The sequence below is a fragment of the Nymphaea colorata genome, chromosome 10, assembly GCF_008831285.2.
Source record: "Nymphaea colorata isolate Beijing-Zhang1983 chromosome 10, ASM883128v2, whole genome shotgun sequence".
In the NCBI taxonomy this organism is placed as follows: domain Eukaryota; kingdom Viridiplantae; phylum Streptophyta; class Magnoliopsida; order Nymphaeales; family Nymphaeaceae; genus Nymphaea; species Nymphaea colorata.
In genome coordinates this window covers 20,458,798-20,474,138 of record NC_045147.1, presented here as the reverse complement: position 1 = coordinate 20,474,138, position 15,341 = coordinate 20,458,798, and the positions used below count along the sequence as shown (strand labels likewise).

The 15,341-nt window shown below is 40.5% G+C and overlaps 2 protein-coding genes across 3 annotated transcripts; one reads left to right on the top strand and one right to left on the bottom strand.

The window, feature by feature from the left end:
- Positions 1-2,781: 2,781 nt before the first annotated feature.
- On the bottom strand, positions 2,782-7,783 carry LOC116262475 (uncharacterized). 2 transcript variants are annotated; one of them, XM_031641890.2, is made up of 7 exons: positions 7,485-7,783; positions 5,902-6,114; positions 4,886-5,027; positions 4,712-4,800; positions 4,184-4,238; positions 3,745-3,830; positions 2,782-3,190 (listed from the first exon to the last, which is right to left on the bottom strand). In XM_031641890.2, the coding sequence occupies exons 1-7, from the start codon at positions 7,530-7,532 to the stop codon at positions 3,035-3,037; spliced, it is 789 nt and encodes a 262-aa protein (XP_031497750.1). In that variant the 5' UTR covers positions 7,533-7,783; the 3' UTR covers positions 2,782-3,034. The 2 variants fall into 2 exon arrangements, with proteins under 2 accessions (XP_031497750.1, XP_031497751.1); XM_031641891.2 differs by having other exon boundaries at positions 5,902-6,111.
- LOC116262685 (uncharacterized) lies at positions 7,531-12,759 on the top strand. The gene is made up of 4 exons (XM_031642167.2): positions 7,531-7,554; positions 7,770-8,357; positions 10,689-10,856; positions 12,196-12,759. The coding sequence occupies exons 1-4, from the start codon at positions 7,531-7,533 to the stop codon at positions 12,388-12,390; spliced, it is 975 nt and encodes a 324-aa protein (XP_031498027.1). The 3' UTR covers positions 12,391-12,759.
- The last annotated feature ends 2,582 nt before the right edge of the window (positions 12,760-15,341 follow it).

Sequence of the window (15,341 nt, the reverse complement as noted above, 5' to 3'; positions counted from 1 at the left end):
TGTCAGGACAAATGATTTGTGAACAATGTTTCTGCATGGGAGTGTCATACAGAGGCCGACTGATTTGCTTAGCATCCTATAGAATTTGGCAACCCTGGTGTTTAAGCTAAGGTAAGCTTTGCTGATGAGCGACATTAAGGCTGTCCTTGATTGCCTGGAAATGGTTGGCGCAGTTCTGATTTTGGTTATTGCCTGGCTGAAAGCATCTTACTATGGATGTCATTAGTGATTTTGGAGATACCATATGGGCTGGTTGGTCGTGAATTAATGGTGGTTGGTATCAATTAGTTCGAGATCGGTCTCATTTTACTCTTGGTTGAAGTGACGTCTATCTATCTATCTTTTAATTGCTGAACGCCCAGTTAATTGACTGATCTGTCCTAAAATGAAAAGGACCCTCCTTGAAGTTTTGTCCCTTTTCAAATCGGAGATTCCTATATGTCGAACCTTTGGGAATCCAATTAAATAGTCAGATTGAGCTCGGGTTTTTTAAGCTAGTCATAACGGGGTCCATGTTCATGAGTATCCATCTTCAGTACCACCATGTTTGGAGCTACAATGTTTGGGGTTGAGGCATTGGCCTTCTATTTGCTATTAAAAAAAATGTGCAGGGACAAAAAGACATGACAAAAGATCTAAATCCTAACAATGGGCTCTTCCCATATTCCAAATCGTGGGCTCTTCCCATATTCCAAATCCAAAAGATAGATGCTGTCTTCGAATAATGTTTGAACCTAAAGAGGCCCAACGCCAAGCTCATTAAGAAGGTAAAGACTCCAGGTCCAACATGGTGGTACTGAATATAGATGCTGATGGACATGATCATTTTGGAAACTGAAGTTAAACGCTCAGCAGCTTCCACACCTTCTACTCCCCTAAATGCCTTTGTTTAATGAGCTTGGTGTTGGCACTTTTCTTTCTGTCAAATCCGTTCAAAAATTATATTATAGGCATCTCTTTTTTGGAATATGGGAAGACCCCGTGGAGAGAGCTCTTGTTAGGATCCAAAATTGGGTTTTCTCTCATGTCCGCTTAACAAAGAAAACCACCCAGATATCATATAACCTGGTTGGAGTATATGTCAACAACACCTAGACAGTTATCTCCCATGAATCATGAATGTTTCTCCAGATGCTTTCCTTCTGTTTGCTAAGGCAGTTTGATTTATTGCTACAAATCGGACCCTCCTCTGTGAAACTTTAGTAGTTTTTCTTTTCTTCTCGGTCTTGTCATCTTCATGTATTCTACCATGGAGAAAATGCCAAAATATTAGCAGTTTCATGCAGCTGAAGTTTGCCCCAACTGGACTGTGGAACAAGTCACCCGTACACTTTGCAATATCCCTTCTAGATGCAAATCCGCTGTTGGTTCACCTAGTGAAGGTGAGGGAGAAGGGAAGAAGACAATCAAAGGAAAATGGAAAGCTCATGGAAAATGTGAATGCCTGGAAAAAGCCGTTTACTTTCTTCTGCAGCGTCCTACAACTTAAAGTCTCAACAGACCCCTATCTGATTATGACAAGAGAGACGCTTCAGGGATTGAACGCTCTTCTTCAATTCAGACGGGAATCATGCTGCCTAGGGCACCTTTCTGTCAAGACTTATCCAAGGGAACTGTTGTGATATTTCTGTGTGGTAATGTATGAGCAAAAAACAAAAGCACGGAAAAAGAAAAACTGTTTTTGTTATGCATTGTTGCTGTGAACGGCATCAAATTCTTGCTTAGGTAACACGCTACTCCCACTCTGAAGTGTTGTCACATGCTGTTGTTCATTCCAAGAGAGCATTTGGTTTATCAGATACAGGAGTATTCACTGGCTCTGGCAATTCATTGTTACTGCAAATTCCTGGATTTGGCTATATGGTGGCTGCTAGTTCTTGGAGCAGACACATCATGGTTCTGTTTTCCTTCATATATGACTGTATCCATGCAAAATTTAAAAGATTCCGAGCCTTGGTAGGCACAGAGGCGACTGCGGAAAGGAAAATGGAGCCTCTGTTGCGACTTGAGGGCGTAACAGCCTTGGGGCTCTCCCATGACCAGCTCCATCGTCATCTCCGTCCGATCGTGAATCTTCCTTCATACTTAATTGCCTCTCGCTATTGTAAAGTAAGGCTTCGATCGACGCCTCTCACGCCGCATCTCCTCCTGTCAGTGTACCTGCAGATCCTGGCTTTCCCTTCCTGAGCTCTCTTTCTCTACCCCTCTCTCGATCTTTATCTCTATGTTTTCTCGGTCTTTTACTCGCTGGTGAGGTTTTCATTCGAGACTTGAAGATTCGCTATCAAAGCCCTAATCGATCTTCTTGCTCTTTTTGGGGATTTTTTCGGTTGGTTTTTCCTGATCCAGGTATGCCGGTTCCTGTTATGTTAAAATACACTTTATTTAAAAGCATTTCCCTTCTCATTAGGAGTAAAATGGCCTGAAGTTTCGTTGCCAAATATGCGTTTTTGTGAATTATTTTACAAACTTGATGGTCATTTGTATTTCTTCAGGCAGTAGGCGGTTCATTATAAATACATAAAAAGTTCATCAGGTACTTGTAAACTATGTTCATTGTATGTGAGAATCAAGCTCACAACGAACTGCAACAGTTTTAATCTTATTTGCAACAAGCAAGTTATTTAGGCGCTTATTTTAACGTCAAAAAAAGCATTCAAGGACCAGACCTCTTCATGTGCCTGTTTGGAAGAAAACCCAGAGTCAGCCCCAACTGCCAAGTATGAACCGCATGCTCGAACATGTGCACTGTGTAGCTGATTCCAGTATTGAACGCTAATATAGAACACAGAATAATTTATTGTCAAATTCGATTATCAGAGGCCAAATGAACAAATGATGAATACCTGCACGAGATCCTTACAGAAATTGCGTTCAAGCAACTTGAGGTATCAGGTGGGTGACCCGCCTCAACAAGAACAAATCCTCGAAAGCCAACATGCTAATGGAGTAATAGACTTGAATTTCTACATGCTAAAGGCCTGCCCAAGAAACTACAAGCAAATTGAAACAAAGAAAAAGCACCCAGGAAAAGTTAGCTGTCCGAGGGCAATTCTCCACAGTTGACAATTCTACAGGGCAGCTTGGGAACGTCTCTTCTGCTAGTCTCCTGGGACTCGAGCGATTTTACAACGTCCATGCCCTCCAGGACATGACCAAACACAACATGCCGTTTATCCAGCCAGGGAGTCTGCATGACCCAGGATACGGTCATAAGGATATCATACTCTTGAAAGGTAAACACGGATGGAACGTAGTTGAACGCCAAAAACTAAGCAAATAAGATTATAGTTAATGTGCAAGAAGAACAAAAAATAAATTACACAGGTTCCTATCTTGTTGAATCTTTGGGCTTAAACTTGGGCTCAATTGTGACCTAAAAGCATTCTCAGGACCAGCAGGACAGCAACTTTTTATTAAGAGAAAAAAAACCATACGATATGGATCACAGACCGTGGGTTCTGGCAGTAGTTGAAAGACACAGATGACAATGGTGAATGTGGAGATTTAGAAATATCGTGATCAAATGTCGTGATCTGAGGATCCTAACAAAACCTGTCTTTACTAATTGGAGCTTGTTCTACTTTCTGAGACTGAAATAACTTAGTTTGCACTTTTCATATCTTTGATATGTACATTTGATCAAGTGCCTGCCCAGGTTACTTCACTATTCAGTCATCAAACAAATAATGACCTTTCATCAACATGATATAAGGTCAACAGCACAAGGAAAGAAAAACTTACCTTGACAGTGCATATGAAGAACTGGCTACTATTGGTATTTGGTCCAGCATTTGCCATGCTCAGAACACCAGGACCAGTATGACTTACTGTAGGGGAAAATTGGAAAATGGACAAAATGGAAAATGTATCAATGCCTCGGAAAGAAGTACAGCAAAACCAAGACAGAAAACTTGTGCTTCCATATCTTCACTAGCCGAAAGTTTTGGTTAAGTAAGCAACAAGAGAAAAGCAACCTACTTTCTAGGTCGCATTCATCATTCATTTTTGGTTATCTATCAAACCTTCACTTTTTGGTTGCAAATCATGAAGTTTGACTTGACGACCCAATCAGTTACAAAATTTATGAGGATTTGAACATAAAAGGCAATAAGAAATACCAGGTGAGAGGAAGTCAACTAAAACTAGATCCTTCCAAGCGTCATTTCTGTAAAATACTTACGAGAAAAATTTTCATCATCAAATTTTGGACCATAGATGCTCCTTCCTCCTGTTCCCTGTCACCAGAAACATGTCCAGTCCACTTGAGTGCAAAAGCAAGCCACCCTATCTTACACAACCTCAAGTTACTAATTTAACTTGTCTCAAATTAGTATAACCAATCATTCACACAGAAAAAAAAATTAAAATGCAAATTTGGGGGTTTTAAGTTGCCTATTTTAAACTTTTTCTTCCACTCCGAACCTAGGTCGACTGATCTAGGTTTTCTAGAGGCCTGGGGCCTAACCAATGATTAGTGATTCTGATTTTGTAAAATAATAGTCGTTAGTAAATAATCTTCCAGTAGGATAATCAGGCGCTTAAAATTGAGTTATCCTTCAAAACAATGGAGAAATTTGAAATTTAGAGCATCTCAGTTTAGGATAAGCAGTAGTCCTATAGCACAAACAGTAATTTCCTTCACATAACATTTCCAGAATTAGATTCTAATTCACTTCTGATATCAGTAGTAATTAGTAATCAAACTCACATTTCCTTTAACAAAATCACCCCCTTGAATCATGAAGTCTTTAATAATTCGATGAAAGGATGATCCCTTGTAGCCAAACCCTTTCTCTCCTGCATGATCAAAATAATGAATGTCACTAGCTCCTTATCATGCATACCTCTAGCATAAATAAAAAGAGAACCATAAGAAGCAAACCTGTACATAAAGCACGGAAGTTTTCCACGGTTAGTGGCACAATATCACCATAGAGGCCCATTACAATCCTTCCCACAGGGTCACCTCCAATTTCTATATCAAAGAAACACTTGGCAGTTACTTCAGCTTGGAGTTCTTGATCCTATAAAACAGAAAGCAATGCCAACCAAACCAAAGTTACTTGGAATATGTTAGGAATTGTTGGGAATTGAAAAGCCAACCAAGCATTTTTGAAGGCTTGCAAGTATAGCAAATCCAAACCTAGATTGTGCATGAAGAAATGTTACTTTTAATGCTACAAAGAGTGTAGATAAGTAAGAGCATACTGGAAAAAGATGGGAAATCAAGGACGTGCAATTTGTGATCGGTTGCAAGTAACTAGGACTTGCATGCCAAACATTTAGACTAATATTTTGAAAGCCATTTTTCTCATGCTTGGGCTTCAAAAGGTCGAGAAAGGAACCTAGTTAACTAGAAAAGTAGAACCAGTATAGCATGAAGAAGATTAATATAGGATATGAGTAATGAAAAGTGAGGACAAAGGCAAGATGCCCTGTTTTCCCTATCCCTCATTCCTTCAAAACAGATTTTCTATTTGAAATTGCAATTAAAATTTTGAATAGTGTATATGTCCATGTTGTCAATAATCCAAAAGGATGCATCACGTGGAACAGTTTCTAGAGAAACTACAGCAAGAAACAAATTTTAGGCGTTCAGACTAGAAGCCAGAAGGCAAAGAAAGGCTACAGAAACTGTCCACATGCACACAGAACAAGCCGTGACATAAGCACACTCTCAAAAGAAACAACCAAACAAAGAAAGAGAAGTAGCAGACAGGTAGAAAGCAAACACAATAGGAGCACTGCATTTCTCGTATCAAACAACAGTTCGACACATCAAGCAGCTTTAAGTAGAAAGACAGTTTCCAAGTTCAACATATTAAGTTTCCCCTGATAAAGTCGAAAACAACCAAATTTTATTGCCTCTTAGAAATACACACACTGCAAGTTACTTACTTGCACCATAGAATTTGAGCACACCATTCTCTTTTGTCCAACAGATCTTGCTGGCTGCCCAATAGAAAGACTTTTGGGACAAGTAGAATAAAATTGTGAGCTTCCAATATGGCCTCTAACAGATCGATTGAAGGAACCACTGTCACTAACTCTTAAAAGGCTAGGAAATGCACATGCTCCATGCCCACAGGGAAGACAAGAACCAGAGTTCTGCTGAAAATCAAAGGAGAAAAACAGGGAGTAAGAAATAACATAAAACAATTTCTGCTGGCAATAACCTTTCACCAACAGCAAAATACATGTAGGGACATGAAAACTGGTGTAAGAAGTCTACAAAGAGAGAGATTAATTGAGCAAGATACATGATCAGCCTTTCCTTGGAACAGCTTTCCCATCTTTCTTCTTTGATTGGATCGAGTGACAGGGGTCTTAGATACTAATGGAAGCTGATGTATGCATGCGTAGGTTACAAAAGATGCTTTCTCCACCTGATTAGACTCAATATTACCCAAAACAATGCAAACCAATTTCCCTTATATAACCCTCTCTAAAAAATTGTTCCACCATTTGGTACAACTGATTCTAAGAGAACCGAAAAAATGTGAAGCCATTTGTCTCTGAAAACAGCTGCCATAACCAAAGGACTGTACTAACTTTAGGTATATTATGTGAACGACTGGCACTATAATTAGATAATGATTCTCTCTATGGACTGGAATCAACAGGAACCCTGAAATAATACAAACTTTAAATTAACATCTCCTCAGAATCGTAGAACTTTTCTGGAAAGGTGACCACATTTTCAACATAAGGGAGGAGAAAGGGGTGTCCACAGTCATCTGGGGCATAGCCTATTATCTATATATAATGGAGAAAAGGAAAAGTAGTTGCCAGCTCTAGTTACTAATTATCAACCCGTGTCCGTCAAATTTATGAACCGATGCGGCTCTATGGATGTTGCATCACATTTTCTCTTTCCACTCACTGTTGAATAGTCCCATCCCACGGTCATACCACCGGTATGTGCACAAAAGGAGCTTAAGCTTAGGTATCAGACTGAGCCAAGGAACAACTGCACCAAGAAAAACCAGTTTTATCCTATCGCAACGATTATTCTGCACCAGTGCGCCTTCTTCCCGGAGAGAAAATTTTAGCACCCATCACAAACAGGATATTGAATATCAGACAGCTTCATTCTCTACGACCGATGAAACTTAAGCAACTTAAAAACCGTTCCTGTTAACCTTTTCTCACAGCCCGTGTAACAGCATATTCCACATTTTCTTGCAACAGAATTAAGAGTATAAGATGCCAAATGAAAGCCACCTGAGCAGCAGTCACTCTGCATTTCAACTTCTAGTTACCTCCCTGTGCTTAGGATGATCTCCCAACGACTACCAACAATATATAAAAAGAAAATCAAGCAAGGAAAACTTGGAACATGTTTCGTAGTTCACATTTGGCCCGACCGCTACCAACTACCAAGACGCTGAAAGTGGGGGAGACAAGATTGGCATTCATGAGTTCTCCAATTATTCATTCGGCGAAAGAGAAGATTGAAAGAGTGAGACGGAGAAGGAAACCTGAGCAAGGACCAATGCGGTGAGCTCCAGAGAGACGGACGCGGCCATGGCGGAAGACGAAAGGACCGAAGTAAACGTCGGACGGACTCGGTTCTTTCGTGACGCTTCGCGAGTTCGCCATTTAACGTGATATTTGACGAGCCAGTGAACGAAAACCCAAAGAAGGAAAAGATGCCTTCGTCAAAGAAGATAAAGTGGATGGTAGTTTCGTCATTTGGGCTGATAATGGAAACGCCCCTGCACGCCGGGGCGCCTTCTGCACCAACCGATTAGACGCTTTTACAGTTAAATGACATAAATACCCTTGCGCGCCATTCCCTTCAAAATCGCCGGGAACGCCCACCAGTTTGCCCTATAAAATCCGTCCGCCGGAGTCGCGCAGATGGCGCGCACCCTCTTTATCTCTCCGGTCCTCTACGCGCCGCTTTCCTATCGCAGCGACCCTCGCCAGGACGACAGAAATGCCTTTTCCTTCCTTCGATTTATCAAACCCCCTGGTGGTTCGTCTCTCTTCCTTCACCATCTTCCCCATCGCCAACGCGCGGAAGCCCCCTTCTCTTCCGTCGGACGAGTCCTGGGTTCCCGTCCCTCCGATTCCCCCCCGTTGATCTCATCGTCAGTGAACGAGATGAGGAAGAAGAGACGTCCGTCTCGCCGTCGGGATCGGTTCCGCCCGGTGGCGATGCCTTCTTTATAAAGATCGAGAAGTCCGGCAGGAACCGCCGGAGAGTCCGGGCTAGGGTCCGTATTGCGACAAGTCTCGAGGCCGTGTGGGACGTCTTGACGGACTACGAACGCCTGATAGATTTCATCCCTGGGCTGGCCGTCTGCCGGTTGATCGAGAGGAGCGGCGGATTCGTTAGGATGTTCCAGGTTTCCGTTCTCATCTTTTCTTGAATTTTCAATTTCGGAGTCGATTATCTACTTAGTAGTTTTCCTTATCCAACTTGTAAGTTGCTGATTCGGCAGATGCTTCAAGTGAATTTAAGGCAAACTACTGAAGTCTTTTGCAATCTTTCTTGAAATAAGTTTGAATCTTGTCATGTATTAAATGGTGATTTCTTGAGCAGTACTACGAGATCATATGAAACAAATTGTCATACTAGATCTTCTAGCATGCTACTGAGAAGCGAATATTAGTTTAATTGCTTGTATTCTCCTTCTAATTTTATAAATTGGTCACTTATGTCCATCAGTATAGAGTATATCGCATTTGAGCCCTTGGCTCCAATTGCATAAGGGACTCGAGTGAGTGTCAATTGTCAGGTTTGCTAATTAATTTGGTGCTATTATTCATTGTTATGTTGTCCGCGAACTTGTCGTCTGAGCATTTCCTTCCGAAACTTTGTTCACTGTCACATACTGAAAGATCCCAATATGTACCTGTTGTGTTTCGCTAACGCGATTGTCCATTTTAGATGCTTTTTGAACCTGAGTGGTGCATTATTTGTAGCCCTGTGGCCATTATAGTTGCTTAGAGAGCAATTTTCCGAAGCCCTTGTGAGTTAGCTTACCATGGAGGAAGTGTAGCCAGTCTGATAATCATGCTTTTTTGGGCCCCTGAAACATAGATAAACCAATCTCTTTTGTCCATATGTTTCTAGCTCTGTGTCGTTCGTTTTTTTGGATAAGGAATGTCCTGTTGATGGAGCACCCTTAGCAGGCCTTGTGAGTGAATATGGTGTAAATAAACCACTTCACTTATGCAGCATTTTTAGGGATACATCAATCGTGGACACACTGATGATTGGTGATAGCTAAGACAAACAAGGATTTGCACATGAAAAACGTTGGAATTGGGGAAATTTAGCACTTCAGAATGATTGTCTATCGCATGAAAGGGTTAATGTGGCCTGACTTGAATGCAGTTGCAGACATATCTTATTTTGGATGATCTATGGAAATCAAACTCATAGTTAGTGATAGCACGTGTATGTAATCTGATAACATATTTCAGCGTTTTAGGATTTTGACTGCCTTCGGCTATGTTTTATGCAGTGCTGAAAAAGTAATGGAAGATCTTGCATGTCTGAGATGTGCACCAACAAATCATTTTGCCAATTTTGGAAAGAATGGTGAATCCAAGTACTTCACTAGTGTGGATTGTTTTGCATGTAGATACCTGCATAAGACTAGTATGATTAAGTGTCTGCAACCTTAAAGTCAATATTGGACACTCAATGGCCCAAGTGTTCCTTCTCCCATATGTTTTATTATGAACAGTTGCCATCTTACCATCTAATATTCTAATCTTACAGAAATGGAACAGTGTTAAACTGAATAGGGAAGGGAAGGATAACATCCTAATTCTTGACTATTGTTAGTTCACTTAAATGGCTTTAACAATTTTAAATGCTGATAAGCAAGTGTACCATATAAAATATGATGGCATAAGGAGACTAAGCGAATGATAATGCTTATAGATGTTCACTTAATCAACGTGAGTATGATAATGTTCTTTCAACTTCATGTCAAAGTTAATAGCCAATCATAAATCACTTTAATTTATCAAGATGGCTGTTGGTTTTTTGTTTGTTTTTTGGAAGACAAAGGTGTGAGAACTTTGGATGATCCAGAATGGAAAAGTTCATAAGAATTCTGTGCTAATAACGTCCTTGGATTCATGTCAGTGTGTACTATTTCTCAATATTTCAGTTTGTATTTTTTACTGGCCTTAGAATTAAGATTGTGGAGAATAAAGTTTTAATCTTGGGTTACTTTTGGAAGCTGTTATTTTTGCAAGCAAATAACAACTATGAAGTCGGTAAATCTTCTTCAATTTCCTGTTACGTAAATCTCCCAAACAGAGCTTCGCGGCCGAGGGTCTTTGGAATAAATCTCTTGTTGGTATTGTTGTGAAACTATTGTATTGGCTATTTCAAGCAGCACCTTTTCTCCTTATTTGGTTGCAACCGGCTTTTAAGTTTATCTTTTTGTTGACTTAGGGTGACACATGACAATTAAAATTGTCCATTTAATGATAACGTAGCTCTTATGAAAACTATGGCACATTCATGCTTTTTTGTACTTCATGGTGCCATATGGTGTGCTAAATTGTTTTTTTCTCCATCTCTGTTGTTGCTATTATCATCCTTTAGACGTGATTGCATGCTTTTATTTGCTATTTTGCTTATACAGATTAAAGGTATGCATATGGCATCGTTTGGTATGATTTTCTAAAGGAAACATTCTGCCCTTAAACAGATTGGTCAGCAGAGCCTTGCTTTTGGGTTTAAGTTTAACGCAAAGGGGACCATGGACTGTTACGAGAATGATCTTGAGCTTCTTCCATTTGGCAGAAGGAGAAATATTGATTTTACCATGATTGAAGGAGATTTTCAGTTATTTCGAGGCACATGGTCCATGGTACAAGTAAGGATTTTCAATTGTTACTCTTGTCAACACCTAATGGCACCTTAGAACCTAGAACTAAAAAGTCCATTTGAAGCTTTGCTAAAATAATCAATAACGAGTTGGGTCAAACCTTTTCCTCCTTTTGCTAAATGGTCTGCGAAATGGTGTAGAGCGGAAAATGTGAAAACCCAAACTTTTTTGTCATGATTCTTCAAATCTGTCTAATGATAATGAGTTCCAGCCGCTCATGATGATCGAAGGTAGAATATCCGTCTCTTAGCTAAGCTAGGAGGCCAATAGGAAAAGCAAGTGGTCCTCGCTAGAATTGCAAATGTGAACCATCCTGTGTGATAAGAGAGGATGTGACGACCTTGTGGAATGTCAGTGGTAAGTAGGTTGTGATTGCCCTTATCCAATCAAAAGCTTCAGCTCAATGCGAAGGTCAAGAACTCCAATTGTGGCTCTCAGGGGCTTAAGATGCTAGAAAGGAACAAATCATATTTGGCAAACCCATGACCTGGACTTGGATTGACAGATGACCGGGTCATCGGGTCAGCGAGTTGACTCATCGACTCGGTTGAGTTTTGAAATAACCTAAATTGGGCAAGTTAGGGCCAAGTCAAGGGCGAGTCAGGCCGAGTTAGGGGCCAGCTGGGACAACCTTGAATCATGGCTAGGCTTTTTAGCAATCCGAGCTGACTCGATTCCCAAGCCAACTCGGTGAGTCAGCCAACTATTGAACAAATAGCTAGAGTTGACAAAAAGCTACTTCATGCGGCCTTCTTGTTTGTGACCTCATTAAGGCGAAATTATCTGCCATCTCAGCTCTACAGGCCTTTGAACAAACGAGTCTTCTACTGTACCTTCATGAAAGGAGCGGCATAGCTCCAGGAACCAAGCACGAAAAATTAAAGACTAGTCTTCAATAGGTTCCTCAGTCCACATTCTTGTATTATAATATACATGTGCCAGGTACACTAGAATAAATTCTATTGGATGATTATAATCGAAGTTAATGGTGGCGTTATGGATACTAATTTCTTGTGGTACAGTCAACGTCTCATATACTTTAAATCAAAGTAGTTAGTTGCATTTTTCTAATGGCAGTTTCTGCTGTTGTCTGAAATAAGCAACCTTTGCAATTAAATTTCCTGGTCTTGAGTATGAAGTTCTGATAAAATCAGATAGTTAGTCCATCTATTATTGTTCTGGTCAATGGTTGTACTGTACTATATAATTACATAAATGCTCTCTCTGCATAATTATATAAATACTCTCTTCTCTTTCTCTCTCTCTCTCTCACACACGCCACTGCTGCTTGTTTTATTAGTTATTCTGACTCTGATGCTTCATCCAGGCAGAAGAAAGTCATAGCTCTTCCTTTCCAAGAACAACTTTCCTTTCGTATATCGTAGATGTGGAGCCTAAACTATGGTTGCCCGTCAGCCTTGTGGAGAAAAGACTCTGCAACGAGATTGAATTGAATCTTCTAAGTATCAGAGAGGAAGCGCAGAAAAGGTCAGCAACAGATGCGCTCTCAGATTTGTCATAGGTAGTAAATTCCCTGCAGACGCTAGCTGTTTGGTATGTGAACGATCGGAAAGTCCATTGTTCAGTGTCATGCTCGTCATACCCATTATCATGGTGAAACGGCTTATTACTTTTAGAAGGTGGTGGTCGGAATGGAACAAAGAATCATCATCATCTCATTTTGGTGACTGTTACTGCTCTCGGCGACCACCATGCCTCGATCAGGAGCTGTTGTTTTGGTAATGTCATGAGCAGAGTTAAACATGACAAGCTAAAAGCAGTGAGTAGCATCCGCTCTCCTCGTAGTGGCCAGTTGGCCATGCCAGTGTGATTTTTAATTCTCTCTCACTCTCTCTACCTTAGTAATTTATTATATTTCCCCTTTTCTTAATGAGATATGTGGCGAATTTATGTCTCGTAGTTGTAGCTCGAATCAACATGGTTTGCTACCACACCTTTATGAAGGGTTAGTTGGTTGGTCTACTCGTGAATAATCCGTATCTGTCTCAATATAGATTGAGTTGATTCAAGGTTGACTCGCGCAATTAAACTCCGATTGGTTTGCCTGAGAGAATCACGTTTTATGGTCCGGCGATCAAGAATATGGAGCGCAGTGTCTTTTCATCCCGTAAAGTTAAAGCAGATCTTGACTTGGCGGTGTGTTTGAACAGAAAAAAGAAAAAATTCGACAGTTGCAGAACTGCCACCTGTAAAACCTTATTAAATTTATTGTCCGGAATCATTTTGACATTTACTTAATACGCACCTTTCATTTACAACTGGCACCATAATTGGTGGGAGCTTGACTTCCCTGAATCCTCCTTTCCTTGGTCAAGCCCCTCTCTGCCTTGCGCGGTAGGAATGATAGTTGACTGCAGGCGTAAGACAATCAAGGCTGGTGGCCGAGGTCCAGAGGCAACGTGGACGTGGCATCTGCTATTCGCTCTTGTCCGGGAAAGCGAAAGGGACGCCACCCTCCAGCATCTCTCACACGACTCTTCGCTCTGGTGAGCTAACGCCTCTCCTTTCTCCTTCCTTCTGCCTTGGAGATCTGGGAGGGGGGAGTTGTGGTGTATCTACATTACCCTTCATTATCCTCCTTCCACAAGAACCGCCTGGACCGGAGCATCGACAGGAATTTTTTCTAAACAAAGGGATGCAGAGAATCAGCATCGGTCTTTTAAAAGATATTTTTTTCGACACTTTTTAGCCAAATTTTCGTCATTTTTTTTTGTAATGTTGGAAAAATTTAAAATGGAAACCGTGAAAATCCAAAAGCGATATCTAACCGTTTCGCTTAAAGAGTGGCTGATAGCCTGATACCATATCGGTCGGCTGATTCAGATTGTTGCAAGCCAATGGTAAAAGACAAGGGCTGCCGGTAAACAGCATTTTTAGCCGGCTATCTGGTTCACCGTCTTGTTTTGCTCACTGAATTTCATTTTGTTGCTTTACTTACTGAATTCCAACCAACCTCCTACACCCCAACTAACAAGTGCCCTCCCACACATAAAAAACATGCATGCATGGCACACAATATCAGACATGTGTGTGCATGGCGTGCACACACACACATACATACATAAACACATAATTTGTAGCGTGTCTTATCTGCCAACTAACCCTCAAATTAGTGGAAAGGTTTGGATGTCATGTTTTACGGTAAGAGACAAAAGCACAAGGCCGCCCACTGTAATAAGAAGCACAGCTGCAGTGAGAGGGTGAAGATGATATAAATATTAATGTGTCCAACCACGTATTATTGTGGTAGATAGACCGGACAGATGAGGAAGCCCCTCTGCTCATCTGCTGATGTTTGAATTGAAGACTTAAAAACAACGTGGGACCAAATTCAATTGAACGCAACAGTCAACCACTACCCAATTGAGTGGACGTGCCAAGAATACCATATTTAATGGTTGGCCCTTCTTCAACCAACAAGTTGATTTGCACCCATTAATTTAATGCTTCTTTACTCCATTCCGTGGAGTTGGAATCCGCCTCTTATTTAATGTTACCAATCCTCTGACGTTCTCCTCACTATTGAGTTGAATCTCTTTTCTTTATATCTATGCAGCATTTGATGACTCGGACTTCCGAGCTACTTTATATATTTATTTATTTATTTGTGTGTGTTTTTGTGTGCGTGGGTGTGCAATTATCATATTAGATCTCTAATTTCAAAGGCTTATGACATCATTCCTCTAAATTGATCTCGTTCGACCATTGTAGATGCTGATAATGGGGAACATTTATGCTTCACAATGGTGTTTGTCCAGAAAATTTCTTACTGAAAATTCAATGGTTGAAGGGCGCCAATATGCAAATAAGTAAATGGATCTATGGGACAGTAATATGCAAATAAGTAATCTGTGTGCGTCTATGGGCTCCTCCACAAGCCCATATCTTCTATCATATAAATATGTACAGCCAAGATTGTAGATCTCTTTGCTCTGACTGATTTGATAAATTGCACAATGGTTCAAGTTGACAAGAGGGGCAATTGTCTACACAAACTAATATAAAATGTATATTTTCATATTGACAATTCACGATAATTTTTTTCGTTTATATATCGTGGTGTTTCTTAAGACTTTAAAATTTTATAACTTGTATCTCTTGGTCAAAATTTTCTGATTCCACCCCTGGTTAGAAAAACGTATCCAAACAAGTATTTTACCATGGATATATTTTCTGTCCTCAAGGCCATGAAAATCTTTGGCCCATTTGCAGATGGTCCTTACGCATAAAAGTTTCTCTTTTTCTTCTTCCTCTCCTTAAATAACTGCAGAGGAAAACGAAAGCGACCTTTTCTTATATGAACAAAGGTTTCGAACGGATCGGATCCGGTACAATGGTTTGTCACTCTTTCGCTATATCAAATCTGATTTCAACTTGACCTGCAACGCATTTCAGCTGTTACGAATCGGACCCATTTTTAAAACCTTATAACTCTCTTTGTCCCCACGACCT

What these genes read in the sequence shown, in the direction of transcription:
- LOC116262685 (XM_031642167.2), top strand. Translation starts at nt 7,531, where the DNA reads ATGGCGGAAGACGAAAGGACCGAA. An exon ending in CGGAAGACGAAAGGACCGAA is followed by an intron (nt 7,555 to 7,769) that starts GTAAACGTCGGA and finishes ACGCTTTTACAG; the next exon opens with TTAAATGACATAAATACCCT. An exon ending in GCACATGGTCCATGGTACAA is followed by an intron (nt 10,857 to 12,195) that starts GTAAGGATTTTC and finishes TGCTTCATCCAG; the next exon opens with GCAGAAGAAAGTCATAGCTC.
- LOC116262475 (XM_031641890.2), bottom strand. Translation starts at nt 7,532, where the DNA reads ATGGCCGCGTCCGTCTCTCTGGAGCTCACCGCATTGGTCCTTGCTCAG. An exon ending in CCGCATTGGTCCTTGCTCAG is followed by an intron (nt 6,115 to 7,484) that starts GTTTCCTTCTCC and finishes TTTGATTTTCAG; the next exon opens with CAGAACTCTGGTTCTTGTCT. An exon ending in TGATGATGAAAATTTTTCTC is followed by an intron (nt 3,831 to 4,183) that starts GTAAGTATTTTA and finishes TTTCCCCTACAG; the next exon opens with TAAGTCATACTGGTCCTGGT.